Source organism: Mesoplodon mirus (genome assembly GCF_964341445.2).
Source record: "Mesoplodon mirus genome assembly, chromosome: 20".
Taxonomy (NCBI): Eukaryota; Metazoa; Chordata; class Mammalia; order Artiodactyla; family Ziphiidae; genus Mesoplodon; species Mesoplodon mirus.
In genome coordinates this window covers 11,635,611-11,653,218 of record NC_138996.1, presented here as the reverse complement: position 1 = coordinate 11,653,218, position 17,608 = coordinate 11,635,611, and the positions used below count along the sequence as shown (strand labels likewise).

Below are 17,608 nucleotides of genomic sequence, written 5' to 3'. Positions count from 1 at the left end.
GTGATTATTTTTGGATGATGGGCATATAAGAGATTTTCTTTTTCTCTTTACAAGTCTATAACTTCTAAATTTTCCACAATGAACCCAGATTACATATCAAAATATCCATGTTTTAAAAGAGCAATAAAAACATGCTTTCTGGCTGCATACAACTTTGCTCTAGTGGAGGAAACAGCCATATGTTAAAAAATCCATAATGTGGGCTTCCCTGGTGGCGCAGTGGTTGAGAGTCCACCTGCTGATTCAGGGGACACGGGTCTGTGCCCCGGTCCGGGAAGATCCCACATGTCACGGAGCGGCTGGGCCTGTGAGCCATGGCCGCTGAGCCTGTGCGTCCGGAGCCTGTGCTCCGCCAACGGGAGAGGCCACAACAGCGAGAGGCCCGCGTACCGCAAAAAAACCCCAACAACTCCATAATGTAAGGCAGAGGAAAGTAAGTGCCAGATTGAAAGTTACACAGAAAGGTGGGGGGGGGGAAGGAGTGATTAATTTGGAGACAGAGGAGGGCTTCAAGAGGGAGGTGGCCCTTAAGCTACTCCTTAAGCTAAGAGTAGAAATTACAAACAGTGAAAGCAGGAAAGGATAGGGATGGACATTTCCAGCTAAGGGACCAGGATAAACAGTTATTATGTATGAATGTGTATGTTGTATTAAACAAGGGAAAAGGAAGTCTTATTTGGCCAGATGGATGGATGGATGAATGGGAGACAGACAGGGAGGAAAGGAAGGAAGGGAGGGAGGGAGGGAGGGAGGAAGGAAGGAAGAAAACTAAATCAGTAAACAAATGGTGAAAGGACCATTAGCCAGGGGCTAGTTTTCGTCTATGGAGAAAACAGAGGAGGCGCTAAGCTCTAAGTTCAACTTTCTTTGTTGATCAAATATGTGACTCTCCAGCATTCATGGTTTTTAACCTCTTTCCCTGCCCAAGCTCATGACCACTAATGTTCACTCTTCGCCGAACTCCTTGACCCTCTCACCCACTTGAGGCTTGACGCACCTACACATCCAGGGCCTGGGAAACACAGCCACATTCACGCCAACATTCACCTTCTTTTACACCACCCATCCCAGGAGCCTTACCACGATACAACATGTGGGCTCAGGAAGGAGCATTGAGTTTCAAGCTCCATCCTAGCCAACGGTTCTCGTGCTTGGAACTGACTGGACAAACCCCTCTCCCGAGGTTTCCGGTTTGCAAGGAGAGAGCCTTTAAATGAAGGCAGTGGGCACCTCGTTTGGTGGGGGGCAGGGGAGGGTCGGTGCGAACCAAGAACAGGAGAGGGGGGACTCAGGGTACAAGCCACAACCAGCCCATCAGGCAAATGTCCCCCCGACTTGGCCATCAGCGGCTGTAAGTCAGAGCAAGCCCCCAAGTTCAGGAGCGGCCCACAGTCTAGAACAGTGGTCGCCAACCTTTTTGGCACCAGGGACTGGTTTCATGGAAGACACTTTTTCCGTGGACCGGGGTGGGGGAGGGTACGGTTTCGGGATGATTCAGGCGCATTACATTTATTGTGCACTTGATTTCTATTATTATTACATTGTAATATATAATGAGGTAATTATACAACTCACCATACGTTGACAGGAGGCGGAGCTCAGGCAGTAATGGGAGCGATGGGGAGCGGCTGTAAATACAGATGGAGCTTCGCCCGCTCACCCCCCGCTCACCTCCTGCTGTGCGGCCCGGTTCCTAACAGGCCACAGGCCGGTACCAGTCCGTGGCCCGGGGGTTGGGGACCCCCTGGCCTAGACTGCTTCTCCTAAGAGGAAGCAGTTTGGGATTTATTCCAGGCCTTAAGAGCCCAGGTAGAGCAGTTAACTTGCTGCTGAATCACTTGGGGGGGCGGAGGTGGGGGACAGGGTGGGCCGAGAGAAGGGAATGCTGGCCGTAAGTCTGTGGATGAGCCTCCTCTCCAGAATGAACAGGGCGGCCTGGGCAGCTGAATTTGGGAGACCAGCAGTGCCAGAGCAGCTGGACTTTCCCGGTCAGCAGGGAAACAGTTGTCTCGTTGCCAGGCTTTGGGGAGGGAAGAGGCAAAGGTGGCGTCTACAGGGGGAGCTGGAGCCCCCAGCGGCCCCCGAGGATCGAGGCCCTGTAAAAACAGGGCACAGCTGCCGGTCAGGATCTCTGACCCCGGACCTCTCCCTCCCGGATAATGACTCCCCAGAACTCACTTCTCCCAGGACCATCCCTCACGGCCCCAGACACGGGCCATCACTCACTGTTTCGGGCTGACCGGGAGCAAGCATCCCGGCCGGGCCCTGCTGACTCACCTCCGGGCAGGGGCCACAGGCCCCAGAGGCACCCCTGACCCTCTCTCTCCAGTTCCTGCCCACCCAGGTCGTCACAGAAACCCAGGGGCAGCAGCCCGGCCTGCGTCTCTGTTTGGGCTCCCTCCCTTCCCCCTCCCTGGCCAGGGCTCTGGACAGCCATTTGTTCTTCCCTGAGAAATTCCTCCTCCCTGACTTCGGGGAGCTGGCCGGCAACGCCGAGTGGAAAATCAGTGAAGCTAATGGTACAGCAATGCAGCAGCCAGCGCCAAGAACACGGCCCTGGGGTGGCTCTGCCCGGCGTGGTCAAGTGGACACGTGAGCCCTCCGGCTCCAGCCTCACATTCTCTCCCTACACCCACCCTCTGCAAAGCTCCAGGAACGCCTGCAAACACACCCTTCCGAAGGCACCGAGCTACCTCTCTCTGGAGAGGGGGTGAGGGACTGAGTGGAGTGCCCTGGGGAAACCTGGTAGCTCCGTGCCGCGCGGATTCCCACAGCCCGAAAGCCTCCAGCCTTGCTCTCCAGTGGGTCTCCCCACATCGCTCTCTGCCCCGTGGAATTCCACCTGCCTTCTGGCCCAGGGGTTAGAAACTCCTCTTCAACGTCCAGTGTGAATTAGAAGTAAACAGGTTCTTTTCACAAGAAAAAATTATGTTGCGGACGGGGTGGGGTGGAGGAGTGCTCCTGCACGTTTCCCCGCCCTGGGGCAGCCACCCGACACTGGTTCACAGGACACTGGCCCCCAGGCCACAGCCAGTAGGACCTCGGCCTGTACGAGGCTGGTAGGGGGATGCCCTCCGCTACTTGTCTGGGGCTCCCCCTGCAGCCAGGCTGAAATGCATACCCCTTTGGGCCAAAGACAGCTGCGGGAGCCCCTGGGGGGTTGCCAGGGGCGGCCAGGGCCCAGGGCCGGACTTCAAGCTGGGGTGATGTCTCTGGCACCATTTGCAGCTCCCCGCCACGGGCCCAGGTTTCTGCAGAACACAAAGACAAAGCCTTGCTTTGTGGTGCCTGGCATCCAGGGGGCTTGCAGCCAGAAATGGAATCGTGCGGCTTTTCCATTAAGTGTAACCTCTCCCTCTTCGAGCGGCCACCAGACTCCTTCAAATCTGGGTAGGTGGGAGGAGCTGTAAAACCCCGGCCATTAAATCGTTTATTAGTTGCAGGTTTCTGAGCATGTAGGCAAGTATTTTGAGACGGCAAGGCTCATACCGTGCCCTCCACCATGTGCGGTCTGGGGGCTTTAGCCCAGGTTACTGCTGAAAAGGGGGTTAGGATCCCCATTCCCAATTACGAGAAGCGGCCTTGTAAGCAGTTTTGGATTCACCCACTTGCTTTTCTCCAAGTCTTATTCTAAAAGAGAGACAAATACACAAAAACAAGCCTCTTCAAGCTCAAAGTGTCTTTCAAGCTAGTGCTTCTCTTTTTAAAGGGGCATTCTACTCCCCGGCCCATGACCCGGCTTCAGTCTCCCCCGCCCCCCTCCCCGCAAAGCCTGGTCTGAAACAAGCTCAGCCTCTTTAAGATCCCAAACTAGAGAAGGGAAAGGAGAGGGAGGAAGGAGGGAGGCTGGTTTTCCTGGAACCCTTATTAAATCAACTTTCCAAGGACAGCCAGAAACTCCAGGCCCTCCCCACTCCCTGAGGAGCATTTGCAGACTGGGGGAGGGGCTCCCGACACACACACACACACACACACACAGAGCAAAGCCTTTCTAAAGGGCAGAAGCTCTCAGTCAGTGGGAGCAGGGTTTGGGGTAATTTGCTTTAAACTTTTGGGCAAACCTTTTATATAGAGTCTAGTCTTTTCTGAGGACAACAGCAGCACTGTTATTGAATAATCAGCAGGGCCAAGACCACGGCAATACTTTACATTTGTGAGATACCTTATAGTTTACAAAGCGTGGAGACAGATTTTTCCCTTAGGACTTCAGGTCTCTGAAGACGGTGGGGCCCATGTTCTGCTATCACAAAGCTCAGAAGGGATGATCTAGAAGGGGCTGAACCACGAGAGGGACTGACTCAACCAAGTGGGGACCTGGGACCTGATGTCCATCCAAGTCTCATGGGTTTCCACTTCTGCGTCCTAAGGCACTCCAAGTCCATCCATGAAGTAAGCCCTTTACCACGCGGCGTGTCTCCTGTGGGGTCCCAGGAAAAGGTACCCACATCTACCATCTATGGCTCATTGACTGTGTCCAGGCACGGTTCTTAGAGCTTTGCAGGCATTTGCATCTGATATTCACAATGACCTTAGAAGCAGATGTTCATTACCAATATAGATTATAGAGTGTCAGAGAGGAACTTTCCCAACAGCCAACAGTCGGTAAGAAATGGAGCCAAAATCAAAACCAAGGCAGTCCAGGGAAAACGTGTGCCCACAGACTTGTACATGAATGCTCACAAGAGTTTTAGTCATAATAGCCCAAAGTGTTAGCAACCCAAATGGCCACCATCAAGTGAATGGATACACATTCCCCATATAATTCCATTATGTGAAATTCTAGAATAGGCAAAACTAACCTACAGTGACAGAAAGTAGATCCATGGTTGCCTGGGTCCGGTGCTGCAAAGGGGGCTGACTGCAGAGGGGCAGGAGGCAAGTTTGGGGGGTGATGAAAATGTTTCATATCTTGATTGATAGTTACGTGGGACAATGCTACATTTATCAAAACACATCAAACTGCACGCTTAAAATTGGTGCATTTTATAGAATGCAAATGATACCTCAATTAAGTTGATTTTTTAAAAATGGCAGTGTAACTTCACTCTTCACTGCCACATCACCTCCTAATAGCCCTCTTCACCTCTCCTACCCCCTCCCTCTTGTTTGCAGACTGGGACTTTGTCATTTTCAAGACTTTCAGCCCCTTGACTCCACCCTCCATCACTGCCCCGGCTTCCTTTCCCAGTCTGGATGCACAGCCAGAAGCTTCAGGACCACCATCACCCCCTCAACCCCTATTCCTTATGCTTCAACCCTTGGATACTCCCTTCCTGCTTACAAGTACCCAGGTCCAAGATGCGTACTATTCACTTTCTCCACCCTCCATCCCTGGGTTTGTTAGAGAAGGTTAAAAAAAATACTTTAGGGTCCACCATAAATGCATATTCCCAAAGCTTATCCACCCCTCCTCATTGCCACCTATGCTGTGGCTGACCCAAATCTCTATCTACTCCTCACAGACCTCCCAATCTGACTCACTCCCTTTACTCGCATCTTGTCTGTGTCTCTAGTCACCCGGAGTTGACACCCAACCTACTTAAACCAGTAGGTTTTTTTTTTTTAATTTAATTTATTTTTTTGGCTGCACAGGGTCTTCGTTGCTGCACACGGGCTTTCTCTTGCTGTGGCGAGCGGGGGCTACTCTTCATTGCGGTGCACGGGCTTTTATTGCGGTGGCTTCTCTTGTCGCGGAGCATGGGCTCTAGCGCACAGGCTTCAGTAGTCGTGGCACATGGGCTCAGTAGCTGTGGCTCGCGGGCTCTAGGGTGCAGGCTCAGTAGTTGTGGTGCGTGGGCTCAGTAGTTGTGGCGCACGGGCTTAGTTGCTTCAGGGCATGTGGGATCGACCAGGGCTCGAACCCGTGTCCCCTGCATTGGCAGGCGGATTCTTAACCATTGCGCCACCAGGGAAATCCTAAACCCAGAGATTCTATTTCTATAGTGTCTCTGCTATTTTTCCTTCCTTTACAATCCTCCACTGTAGTTCACTGCCTTTCTCTAGCTAGACACTCAGAACAACCGTTTAAGCAACTCGTCTTTCTGGCAACAGTGGTAGCAACGGTAATAACTCTTAACACTTTGCCTGTCAGTGCTTTATCTGGATTATCTCACTTAATCCTGTATTACTGCTCCATTTTAAAGATAAGCAAACTAAGACTTCGTGTGTTTGAGTAACTGGTCAAACCAAGTAATGCAGCTATTAAGTGGTGGAGCACGATTTTTTTGTTCATAGAATTTTTTAAAAATAAATTTTATTTATTCATTCATTCATTCATTCACTTATGGCTGCATTGGGTCTTCGTTGCTGCGCGCGGGCTTTCTCTAGTTGCAGCGAGCGGGGGCTACTCTTCGTTGCAGTGCGTGGGCTTCTCACTGCGGTGGCTTCTCTTGTTTCGGAGCACAGACTCTAGGTGCGCGGGCTTCAGTAGTTGTGGCACGGGGGCTCAGTAGTTGTGGCTCACGGGCTCTGGAGCGCAATCTCAGTAGCTGTGGCACACGGGCTTAGTTGCTCCGTGGCATGTGGGATCTTCCCAGACCAGGGCTCAAACCCGTGTCCCCTGCACTGGCAGGCGGATTCTTAACCACTGTTAAGGGAAGTCCTGTGGAGCACAATTTAAACCTAGGTCCGTCTGACTTCTTCCTCCCATCCATCCAAACTCAGCTGCCTGAAAATCTGAAAGCTGGATTGTGTCACTCTCCTGCTCAAAACTTTTCAAGACTCCCGGTATCTACCCATTTAGGTACAGTTTCCTCAGCAGGGCATTACAGCTTTCCATATGCTAACTCAATCCAATTTTTCCAGGCATTACGTCCCCCGACTACCTACACACCAGGTAAGCTGTTCTCTGTACACCTTATACATCCTGCCCCAGCACCCTCACTCATGCTGCTCCACCTGGAACACCCTTCATTTCCCTCCCAATCCCCTGCCCAGCCCTGTGGACCATCTCAGATGACGTTGGCTGTCCCTCTCCCCCAGCATGCCCACTGCATTGTGTTATAACTCCACTGCATGGTTTAAACACGGTCCACCTTGAGTTTAGCTGCCTCTGTGCTTGTCACCCTTTACCTGATGGTGAATTCCCTGTGGGCAGAGACGGTCCCTCCCACTCGGGGTCTCCAGCGTGTTCCAGGTCAGGCCTTGCCTTCAGTTCTGTCTCTGAATATAACACGAATCTGCCTGCCCCAGCCAGTGCGTCTTCTAGAAAGCACCCCCCGCAACCCATCCCCCCTCCTTCTCCATCACCCTACAAGAGGACAAATATCCTCATTTCTCATTCGTCACTCACACAGGTCCTGGCAGCGAGACTGGTGGCCCTTTAAACGCAGCCACCATGTTGTGTGCACACCTGAGCCCTTTACCCGCCACCTGCCAACCTCCTCTGCTGCTGTCATCAGCCACTGGGTCACAAGCCACACTACCCTTTGGCAGCAGAAATGCCCAAATATTAGTTCTCAAAGACCTTCGAAAGCTGTCAGGTGCGCTGTACCTGTAATTGCCATGAAGTATTTTCACAAGTCCGGAAAAATCCCAACAGCAGTGGGTGCAAGTCTTTCCCGTTACTAATAATCCCTCCGAATTCCCAATAAACTACAGGGCTCTACCAGCGCCTACGCCCCGTAATGTTCCCTGGTTCTCAATCTCTTTGAAATCCCTCCAGCAGTATATCCAAAGCAAACCTCTTACCAGGCCTCCAAACAGGGCCTGTGAGAGATGGTCAAGAAAGACAAAATGGCAGGCACGTGGCCATGATGGCCGACCCTCATAGAAGATATGTCTTTGCAACAATTTTCTAGAAGCCGGAGGTCTTTATGAAGCTCCCACAACCCTCCACATCCCCTGGAGCCCGATCCAAGTTCTAAGCCCAAATTCACAGGTCACTTGCACCCCACTGCACCGCCCAAGCCCGTTTTATACACATCATCTAGGTTAGGGAGCTAGCTCTTGGGTCCCAATCAGAAGCTCTCTTTTCAGAAGGAGAAAAGCATAAACTTCCCCCCTGAGCACGTCACCTCTGGCAGATGGATGTCACCAGCCTTCATGACCCAACCTCTGATGAAGTTGGCTGTGTCTGCAGCCAGGCCCCCACCAACCCAGGTACCTTGGGAGCCTCTCCTACAGTCCAGGAGCCCTGTGCTCCACCTGGGATGGAGCCTTCGCAGTTGACCACATCACGTCTCTCCCAGCCCACCTTGTTGCTGAGGGCCGGGAGCCCAGGCCGCCCCTCAGCCCGCGCCTTACCTTGTTCCGGCAAGGTTGGCGCTGGCCTGGCAGTGCAGAGCGCGGCTGTGACCAGCACAGCCCAGAACAGGAGACACTTCCAGCTCCACATCCCAGTTCTGCAGTTAGAGGTTGGTGACAAGGCTCCACACCTCCATGGAGACTCTGCTGTGGGCTTGATCCTCCTGTGCAAGCTGACTCTGGGGAGAGAAAAAAAAAACCCCAAGGTTAGGAGGGTCTGCGTGGGGGAGGAGGGGCAAGGAGAAAAAGAGGGAAGGCATGTCACATGGCCACCCTGCCCAGAAGGGTGCCTGAAGCAATAACTTACTCCTTCAGACACAAAGAAAGGAACTGTGGTCCTGTCCCAACAGTGAATTCAAGGTTATGCACCTTAATCAGACCAAGGAGTGGTTCAATTCGGTCCTACGACTATTTATTGAGTGTGGACTGTTTCCCATGTTGGGAAAATCATCAGAAAGTTCCCCGAGGCATGAGCCCCAAGATCATTTGTGCTGGGAAAGCGAACGGCCTCAGGAACGTCTCCCATAGGTGACCTGGGTGTGCGGATGTGACCTCTCCCAGTTTAAGACTTCACTCCCTCTAGGGCACACCCACCCTTCAGTGAGGGATAAAGAGAGTTGAGGAATTATGGAAGAAGCCCAGAACTGGGAAATGGGAGCCAGGTGAGATGCTGACCCTCTCTGGACCTACGTGATGAGGAAGCTGAAATACGCCATCTCCAAGGTTCTTTCTTTTTGCCTCTAAAACTGGATGCATCACAGGGACCTCTGGTTCTACCAGCTTCCCTCACGGAGAGAACACAACTCTCACCAGCTACTTAAAAAGGGCCTCCGAGGAGGGAGCCGTGAGCTGGATCCAGTTCTCCCCGAGGCTGAGAGGTGACGGCAGACGTCCAACAGAAATGGATCCAGAAGTGGGGAAAGGTCGTGCTGAAGAATAAGGGTTCTTGTAAGGCCTGACTCAAAGATGGCTCGTGCCAGCCCCGGGGAAAGGCACAGACTGCGGTCCTGTATCCTTCTCAGGTCCGAACGGGTAAAATTTAAAACAACCCTCCGAGGTCTTCAGGATAATGGTCTTTCCCGCTAAACATTTACCAAGCGATAAGACTTTCTGGGCACCGTGTGGGCTACGAGGGGGTGACCCTCTCTGTCTTCCAGGTGGCTTTTGCCCTAAATACTCCAGGGAACCATCCAAGTTATTCAGAGAATCCACTTCCCCGGAACATGCCCTAATGTGGTGCTTCAGCCGGGCCTCCCCCTGAGCCAGACAGGGCCCCTTGTGAGTGAGTCAGGCGCGGCTGGCAGAAAACCCCCCAGATTCTTGGCCTCGTTCACAAGCGCCTGCCAGCGGGAAGACGCATGCACTGCCGCCGCTAGCTCCCTCCCAAGGCTTTTCTGACATTTTTTAATGATTTCAAATAAAAGGAGAAGTAAACACTTCTATTTTTCTAAATTTAGGAAAGGGACTAGACAAGGCAGACTCGAACAAGTATTTACTGAATACTCACTACGTGCCAAGCATGGACTAGGTAAGATTTTAAACTATAAAACTTCATTTCTTCCCCACTGTGAACTTAAGGGGAGGGGTGGGAAGTATTACTGCCCTTTAAGCAACGGGGAAACTGAGACGCAAAGAGGTTAAGTGCTTTGCCCAAAGATGTGCAGTGAGATGGCAAGGGCACCGGGTCTACATCACCTGGGTTTTCGGATGCCAGAGACCAGGGTGGGAGGAAGCAATAAGGGAGTGATCGAACCTGGCTCTACCGGACGCAAGTTCATTCTCTCCAGAGGGCATCCCTGTGTCACACAGAAGCCATGTAAATAAGGACAGATCTGAGGTGACTCTGGCAATGGGAGAGCCTTTGATTCTCAATTCCTTTGCTCTAGAGAAAGACCCCTGGAAGCAGCTCATGGATATGCCGTCTAGGACACGGGATGGGGCATGATTCCCGGCCGGGGATAGAAGTGATGCTTGCCAGAGGACATCCCAAAACCACATTCCACATCTCATTACATCCCAAAGATACAGCAAATGGATGCAGGCCAGTCACTGAGAAAGGTACACCTGACTAAGGACCTAAGTAAATCCCATAGTAATGGCCAGAGTCATGAATGAATTTTTAGTATCCAACAGGAAAGGGTGGTATCATCGCGAGATGATGAAGCTTGTTTTCAAAGGTAGCAGGCAGGCAGCTCCCACGACCCCTCGGCCGCTCTGTCCCCTGAAAAGCCTGTCTACCTCCTCACAGGTGTGATCTGGCTGCTGACTGCCCTCTTTCAGCTCTGCGATCAATGCACTTCAAAATAATCTGGCAGCTTCCCTGCAAAAGTCTCTTCCTCTCCTCCCCCACTGGGCCTTGAGTCCCACATCTGTAAAACAAAGGATGTTCAGAAAACCCAGCCCCCCGGCGCCCAGGCACCCACTCCTGGAATGAGAAGGGGTAAGCGGGCACACAACCTATTGTGGAAAACACAGTGACACGAAGTAGTCTCCAGACTATCTGGGACCCTAGGGACTGCCACCTCCCCCTTCACCTCACCTTCTTCCCATTCTACTAATTAATGAATTCTTTAAGTCTCTTAGGAAGGTCTCCGTCCTCCACTGCCTGACAGATGTGACCTGTAACCCTGCAGGTGCACACAGCAGCCGCCCCCTCAGCCTCTCCCCATCAGTCACGTCTCCTGGGACTGGCAGCCCAGCTCCTGCTCTGGGTGCAGAGGTCCTCACTGGGGAATGAGGAGAGTTGGGGGACACACGTCATGTCACTTATCCCACTTGTCATCAGAGGGAGCTAAAATAGTTGCCTTGCCTACACCACAGGAGGTTACGAGCTTCAAATGGGGGGCATGGGTGAAAGTATCTGCTCTCTCCTCTCTAAAGCCCTAATCAAATGTAAGGAATTATATATAAACATTGTGCTTTGAGTCACTTCTTGATAGCAATCTCAGGAGACTTTGGTAATTGGCAAGCGGAGGACGTGAACTTCCTGCCTTTACAAAGGCATTTCTCACCATCCATCTTTACAAACCCCACACTCTAGATCTAGCTGTCCCATTAGGTGGCCCCTCGTGGCTATGGAACACTTGAAATGTGGCCAGTGCGAGGCAGGATGTGCTAGAAATGAAAAATACATACAGGAATGTGGAGCCTTTCATTGATTTTCTTAAACTGATTACATGTTCAAAAGATAATATTCCACATATATTGGGCTAAATCAAATACGTTATAAAAACGGAAACAAACGAATTAAGGAAAATGAATTTCACCTGTTCCCTTTTTCTTAATTTCCAACGTGGCTACTGGAAAAATCTGAGATTCCACGTGGCCTGTGTTTCATTGTAGGGGACAGGACAGCTCTGGGCAACCTCCGTGCCCTGCCAAGCGTTTCTTCTTTGCCCTTCCTCTGTCTTCAGCGGGCTCTCCCATTCGCCCAGTCCCACCTCAAACAGCCACGTCCACTTCTCCAAGTCTATCTTGGGCCTTGGGAGGATCCTCTGAATTTCCAAAAACACCATAGGGTCTCAACTCCTTAACAGCAGGGTCTATACCCAAAATTAACCTTTGTCAATGACCTTAGCACCTAACACCTACACAGCAGATGCTGGTACATTTGGGAACTGGATGAGTAAATGAATGAAACAAAGAGAGGCCGATGGAAACGAAACTGACAGAGCCACGCTTGCAGAGAAGGGGTTGACAATGCCAGAAGAAATCGTCCAGCACTCCTTGTTAGCCAGCCAAACTCGATTTCAAAGCATACCAACCCGGACATTTTCTAAACATCTTGATTCCTCAGACTTGAGGAAGTGACGCCAAAACTTGAATCCCTTTAGACGGGAGTAAGACTTCTTAACAGAAATGGTGGCTTTCCCCCAAAGTGAGCAACAATGAGCAGCCCTACTCATTGGTGAGAGTGGCAGGACAAGTTCTTAATAAACATCTGAAAAAACACAGGCAGCTCAGCTTGAGAAATTGTACCGGCTCCAAGAGAAATGCTAATTTAAAAGTTTTTAGTCTCTGTCAAAAAGAGTGCCCAAATGTCCTTGGGAGTGAGGTATGTAAAAAGTGAGTAGTAATAAGAGAAACCCTAACTGCTCTACGGTAATCTAGGCAGCCTTGCTACTGAAGACAGGATGGGCTTGTGGACCATCACGTACTTGGAGGTGTTCACCCAGGTGAGGGCTATTTACTTGGAGCCCAAACGTGGCTTTTTTAATTGCAAGTGGAATGGTGATGAGGAGAGAATATCTAAGGGAGATGCAACCTTAGGGAGAAAAGCAACTCTCCTAGTCCACGTCTGGTTTTTAATCCTCTCAGGAAACCCCAGAACCTTCTCTGAAGTTCTGCATCTGGACTCCCACCAGTCCCGGGTTCACTCAGAACTTTCACAAAGCTCTCGGGATGAAATATGCAAGACGTATTTCCCAAGAGGAAACGAAGCTCCTCTCAAGGGATGTGAGGCCCTTTCAGAGCAAGACGTTTGGATCCCTTCTCTCTACCTTCTTTTCCTTCAGCAGCAACAGGCTCAAACTTTCCTAGGAAGCTCTTAACTAACAGCCTTTTATTTTTTTTTTTTGCGGTTCGCGGGCCTCTCACTGTTGTGGCCTCTCCCGCTGCGGAGCACAGGCTCCGGACGCGCAGGCTCAGCGGCCATGGCTCACGGGCCCAGCCGCTCCGCGGCATGTGGGATCTTCCCGGACCGGGGCACGAACCCGCGTCCCCTGAATCGGCAGGCGGATTCTCAACCACTGCGCCACCAGGGAAGCTCACGAACAGCCATTTTGATGAGACAGATTAAAAAAATGGAGGCCCGAAGGAGGCATTCAGAGGCTGCTAAAAGCCCAAGCTCACAGGAGCAAATCTCCTGTTTTAGGAGTCTTGTTCCAGGTCGACACCCAAAAGCAAACAAAGCAAAATCTCATGGACTTTTCTTGGTTTCCATGGCTGGAGTCTACCTACTCGATGCTCAGCTCAGTTCTCCTAGCCTCCGGAGTCCACCAGGAACAAAGCTGGGCCAGGCTTCGGGATGCCTGGAGATGCTCTGATCCTCTTCCTCAAGGTGGGGGTGGGGTCACAGCCTCCACCATACTCCTCAACGTCTTCCCGTGCTTCTGCTTCACTTGCTCTTCTAAGGGTGCCTAACGGAACTTTCTCACATCCTCCATGGCCAGGAGCCAAGGAAAAGAAGCACCCAAGACTGTCTACTCTAGAGCCAAAGGAAGAGGTGCCCACTCTGGCCCAAATCCCATTTGTGAAATGCCTCCAAAATGCGCATTTCTACGGGCTTGGTGAAAGCAGACAGTGAGAGCACACTATCCAAGTGACTCTCCACCCGGATGGCCCTCATTAAAAAGCTGACACTCAGCTATGACTAAGAGTAAGTGCAACAGACGTTTCAAGGAGCTCGTCACCGATGCAGTACACAACCAACCCAGCTGGAGCCAAGTCCCCAGCAGCCTCCCTGTCCCCAGACACCCTGCACTCCTCCGGGGGTCTGCAGCAGCCCTGGAGCTTCCCCCAACCAACTGGGGGGAAATATGTAAACAAGTCATTAGGGAGGTAGGTTATCGGGACGTGGTCCGTAAGGTAGCTGGGTCCTCTGCAAGGGTTCTTGCTCCATCACTCTCTCGAGGGAAGGGCTATGACCCAGGCTTGGGGGTAATCAGCCAGACAGAGGCACGTCCCACGGGGCCCTGCTACTTAGCTCTTAAACAAGCCTCAGAGAGGAAACCAGGAGCCCGGGCCAACGGGAAAATGGCCACTTTCTGCTCAACAGTCTCAAGGCTAAGGTTCTACAATTTAGATGGTATTCCAAAAAAAGCTCTGGGCCGGAGGTGCAAAGGGCAGGGCACATCTGCAGAGGAAACAGTCACCTTAATTACCATGTCTAGAGAAAGTGCGATTTCATTACAGCCTCCAAACTACTGCCCAAAGGAGGAAACCAGAGAAGTGTTTTCAATTTGAAAGAGGCTGGAAAGGAGAGGGTGAGAGAACAACTCTCCCCACCCTCCTGCAACTTTGGAGCCAGAAAGTGCTTTCCTACCTCAGAGGTTAGAACCAGAAAAACCCTCCACAATCCAATCCCTTTCAAACCTGCAGCCGGTACTGACTCGGTAAAACGCCCCACTTCAGTCTCCGGGAGCTGCCGCCCCAAGAACTCCTTAAAAACACCCAGGGAGCGACAGCCCGGGGCCTCCCTCCCACGCCCGGGCCGCTGCGCCCCGGGTTCGCTCCAGGGAGGGTGGAAAAGGGACAAGTGACGCCACCGCCGGGCGGCCCGAGACCCGGCGGCGGGCTCCGGACAGGGCCAGACGCTGCCGCTGCTCCAGCTGTAACTGAAGGGAGGAGAATGCAATGCTTTGGTTCCAGAAACTTCCGTCAGGGCCAGTTCTGGGTCAGACCACCTCTGACCACCTCTAGCAGATGAGATGGGCCACCCCCGAAAAACTTGGCCCCCTCTCCTACGATGCTTCTTTTCCGCACGAGCCAGAAAGCACCACCTCCATATCAGATCCTAAATAACTTGGCATCCAGGGTAACTTCTCTTCTCCTCAAGTCCCAACGCCTCACCCCCAAGTCTTAAGAAATCTTAAAGAGCGAGGTGGTAAGGCCAAGTTGAAGAATCCCAGTTTTAATCTGGGGGAGGGGGGAGGGAGGAAGAGGGATGTTCTTGTGACTGCGGTGTACCCGTGTGGGGTGAAACGGAACCAGATGCGGCGGCTACATCTGGAAAATGGGGGCGGGGGGAGTGGTGGGGGAGAAAGACACCGCAGAAACTTTGAAAAGGGCTAAAGCTTCTGGGCCCAGAAAGGAGAAGCAGGCTTCACCGCTCCCCATCGCCCCCCACCCCCACCCCCGCCCAAAGGCGTCTGGCTGCCTTCACAGGCTATGAGTTAAATGAACTCCGACTACAAAGTCAACAAATTCCTCTGCAAATGAGCGTTCTAGCCCCTCTTCTACTAACCCCAAACATAACGGGAAAGCGGAGCGGGGGCAGAGGGTTCTGGGCCCGAGAAGCAACCTGCATCGCAGCCGAGTGAACCGCACGGGACAAAACCCTCATCCCTTCCCCCACCTCCTCGAACCAGATTGGAACTGAACATTCCCCTCCCCCCCGACCCCATAATGGGGCTTAACATCACCCGCTGGGCGCCCTCCCCTTCCCCAAACTTCCGATCCTTTCAGAGATGGACTAAGTCGAAGATAAGCGCCTCTGGAAAGAGGAATTCCTTTCTCGCTCTCCGCTAAAGCAGATTCAGCCATTTGGTGACGACACCCCCTTAAAACCTATTCGAAGAGAGAAGCTAACCTACCCCTCCACTTCCTTCCCCCTTCAGGCCCCCAGCCGCCCACCCACCCGCAACCGCGACCCCAGACCTTCCCGGAGGTGGAAAAGGACTTAGAAAGACCCCGGATTTTTAGCGTGCCACCCAAAGCTACCTGCTGGATTGGGGTGAGTCCCCACGGGTGGACTAAAAGGAGATGGAGTGGAATGCAGCGCGCGCGCACACACACACACACACACACACACACACACACACCCCACCTCGCTGCCCACTCCCGCCCGCCTCCCCAGTCCCAGGAAACCGAGGGCCGCCGCCGCCTCGGCCCCGGCCCTGTCCCTGCCCGGACTCACCGCCGAGCCGCCGCCGCCTCGCCACCTCCCCAGCGCGAGTTGGCGGAAAAGTTGGGCGGCGGGCGGATCGGTGGGACCGGCTCGGGGAGGGGGCGCAGGAGGCGACGCGAGTGGAGAGAAGGGAGGGGAGACAAAAGGGGGGCGCCGAGCGCTGGGGAGGGAGCCGGGGGTGGAGGGGGGCGGGTAACGAGTGGAGGGAGGCGCCGGACTCGACTGGGTTGCGGCCGGGGAGAGCGCGCAGCCGGGAGGGTCCAGCGCCGGGGGCCGCTCGGGACGCGGAGCCCGCCCCAGATCCGGAGGCGCCGCGGCTCTTACCTCACTCGGCGCTGCGGTTCCGCCTCTGGAGGGTCCGCCGTGGCTTGTGCGGGCGGGCGGGCGCCCGCGTCCCCGGCTCCGGCCCGCCGCCCCCGGGCTCCGCTCGGGTCCTGGCGGGGCCGCGAAAGCCCCACTGCCGGCGCTCGACTCCCAGTGGCGCTCGGAGCTCGGCGCCTCCGGCCCGGGCGGGAACAATGGAGCCGAAGCTGGTGCCCCGGAGGCGGGGCGGGGGGAGGGCTCCGGTCCGCCGCCCGGGATCTCCAGACCCCGTAGCCCCCCTCTCCAGCACCGGGCGGCGGCCCTCAAGCTTCTGGCAGCCCGGGCTCCATAGCCCTGCGGGGTCCCCGGCACCGCGGCGTGCCCGACTGCCGCACTGGTCCCCTGCGCCCCACGGGGCGCCCCTCGGACCGGAGAAAAGTCCTCGGGCTCCGCCGCTCTTCCAGCTGCGGCGCGCACTGGTGGCCGGGGAAGGCGAGGTCGCCGCAATGCGCTAAGCAGAGTCTCGGTCCTGTCCGGACGTCGCCGCCCAGCTCCGGGCACAGCCCGGGCTCCTCCGCGCGCTGCGGCTGGACCAGAGTTCGGGCTCCCGCTCGCCGCCGCCGCCGCGGAAGCCGCCGCACCAGTACCCGCAGGAGCGCTCCGAGCGCTGTGCGCCGGCGGGGCGCGAGGACTCGCTCTCTCACTCCCACCCCGCGCTGGTCCCACCTCCTCCTCCTCCCCCTGCAGCTGCCTGCTGGGCCTTGTAGTTTCCGAGCCGCGGCCCCCGAGAAGGGGGAGCGGGCTGAGCTGCCCCGCGCTCCGCTGCTCCTTTCCTGCGGTCTGGCCTCCTTTGGCGCGCGTGCCCCTCCATCTGAGCACCGCCAGGAGCGCGCCCAAATTTCAGGCGGTGGCCGAATGAGCAGCTGTGGGAATGAGGTGGGGAGACGCTGTAGCCCCGAGGTTGCACATGGTAGCACGGGCTTTGGAGTCGGACTGTGTGCCTTGGGGAAACGATGTTCTCGCTCTACATCTCAGTTTTCTCATCTGTAAAAGGGGGATAAGAGTACTTTCCGCAGAGAGTTGAGGATTAAATGAGAGCCTGGCACATAGTTACTCAGTAAATCCAACCTGCTTTTATTCATGAGAAGGTCTGCTCCCTCCTCAGACCTTTCACTTTCCCCAGGCACATAGCCTAGGTTTTGTGGTCCAGGGAGCTGGGTTTTGTCAATTCTAGGGCACCGTTCTTGGCCTCCAGAAGTCTTCAGCCTGCAGAGAACGTTTCGGAAGCAAAGAGTGAGTGAGAGGAGTCGGGGGTGGGTGGGTGTTGTTGGTTTGGAAATTAATCAGAGCCCACCCAGCGCACACTCCAGTACTCTATGGAACCCGAGGGAAAGTGGCTAAAATGCCCTTTCCCCTGGGTCCTTCCTCAGCGTG

The 17,608-nt window shown here is 54.0% G+C and overlaps 1 protein-coding gene across 12 annotated transcripts in view; it reads right to left on the bottom strand.

The window, feature by feature from the left end:
• The window catches only part of FGFR1 (fibroblast growth factor receptor 1), a 49,484-nt gene extending 32,998 nt beyond the window's left edge, over window positions 1-16,486 (bottom strand). For 10 of the 12 annotated variants that reach the window (XM_082608369.1, XM_082608370.1, XM_082608371.1 and 7 more), the window contains exons 1-2: window positions 16,196-16,329; window positions 8,245-8,423 (exon numbers count right to left, since the gene is read on the bottom strand). In XM_082608369.1, coding sequence (XP_082464495.1) covers window positions 8,245-8,335 — 91 coding nt within the window. In that variant the 5' untranslated portion in view covers window positions 8,336-8,423; window positions 16,196-16,329. Of the gene's footprint in view, window positions 1-8,244; window positions 8,424-16,195 lie in introns of all 12 variants that reach the window. The other 2 variants (XM_082608373.1, XM_082608374.1) reach the window with 1 other exon arrangement.
• Window positions 16,487-17,608: the final 1,122 nt, after the last annotated feature.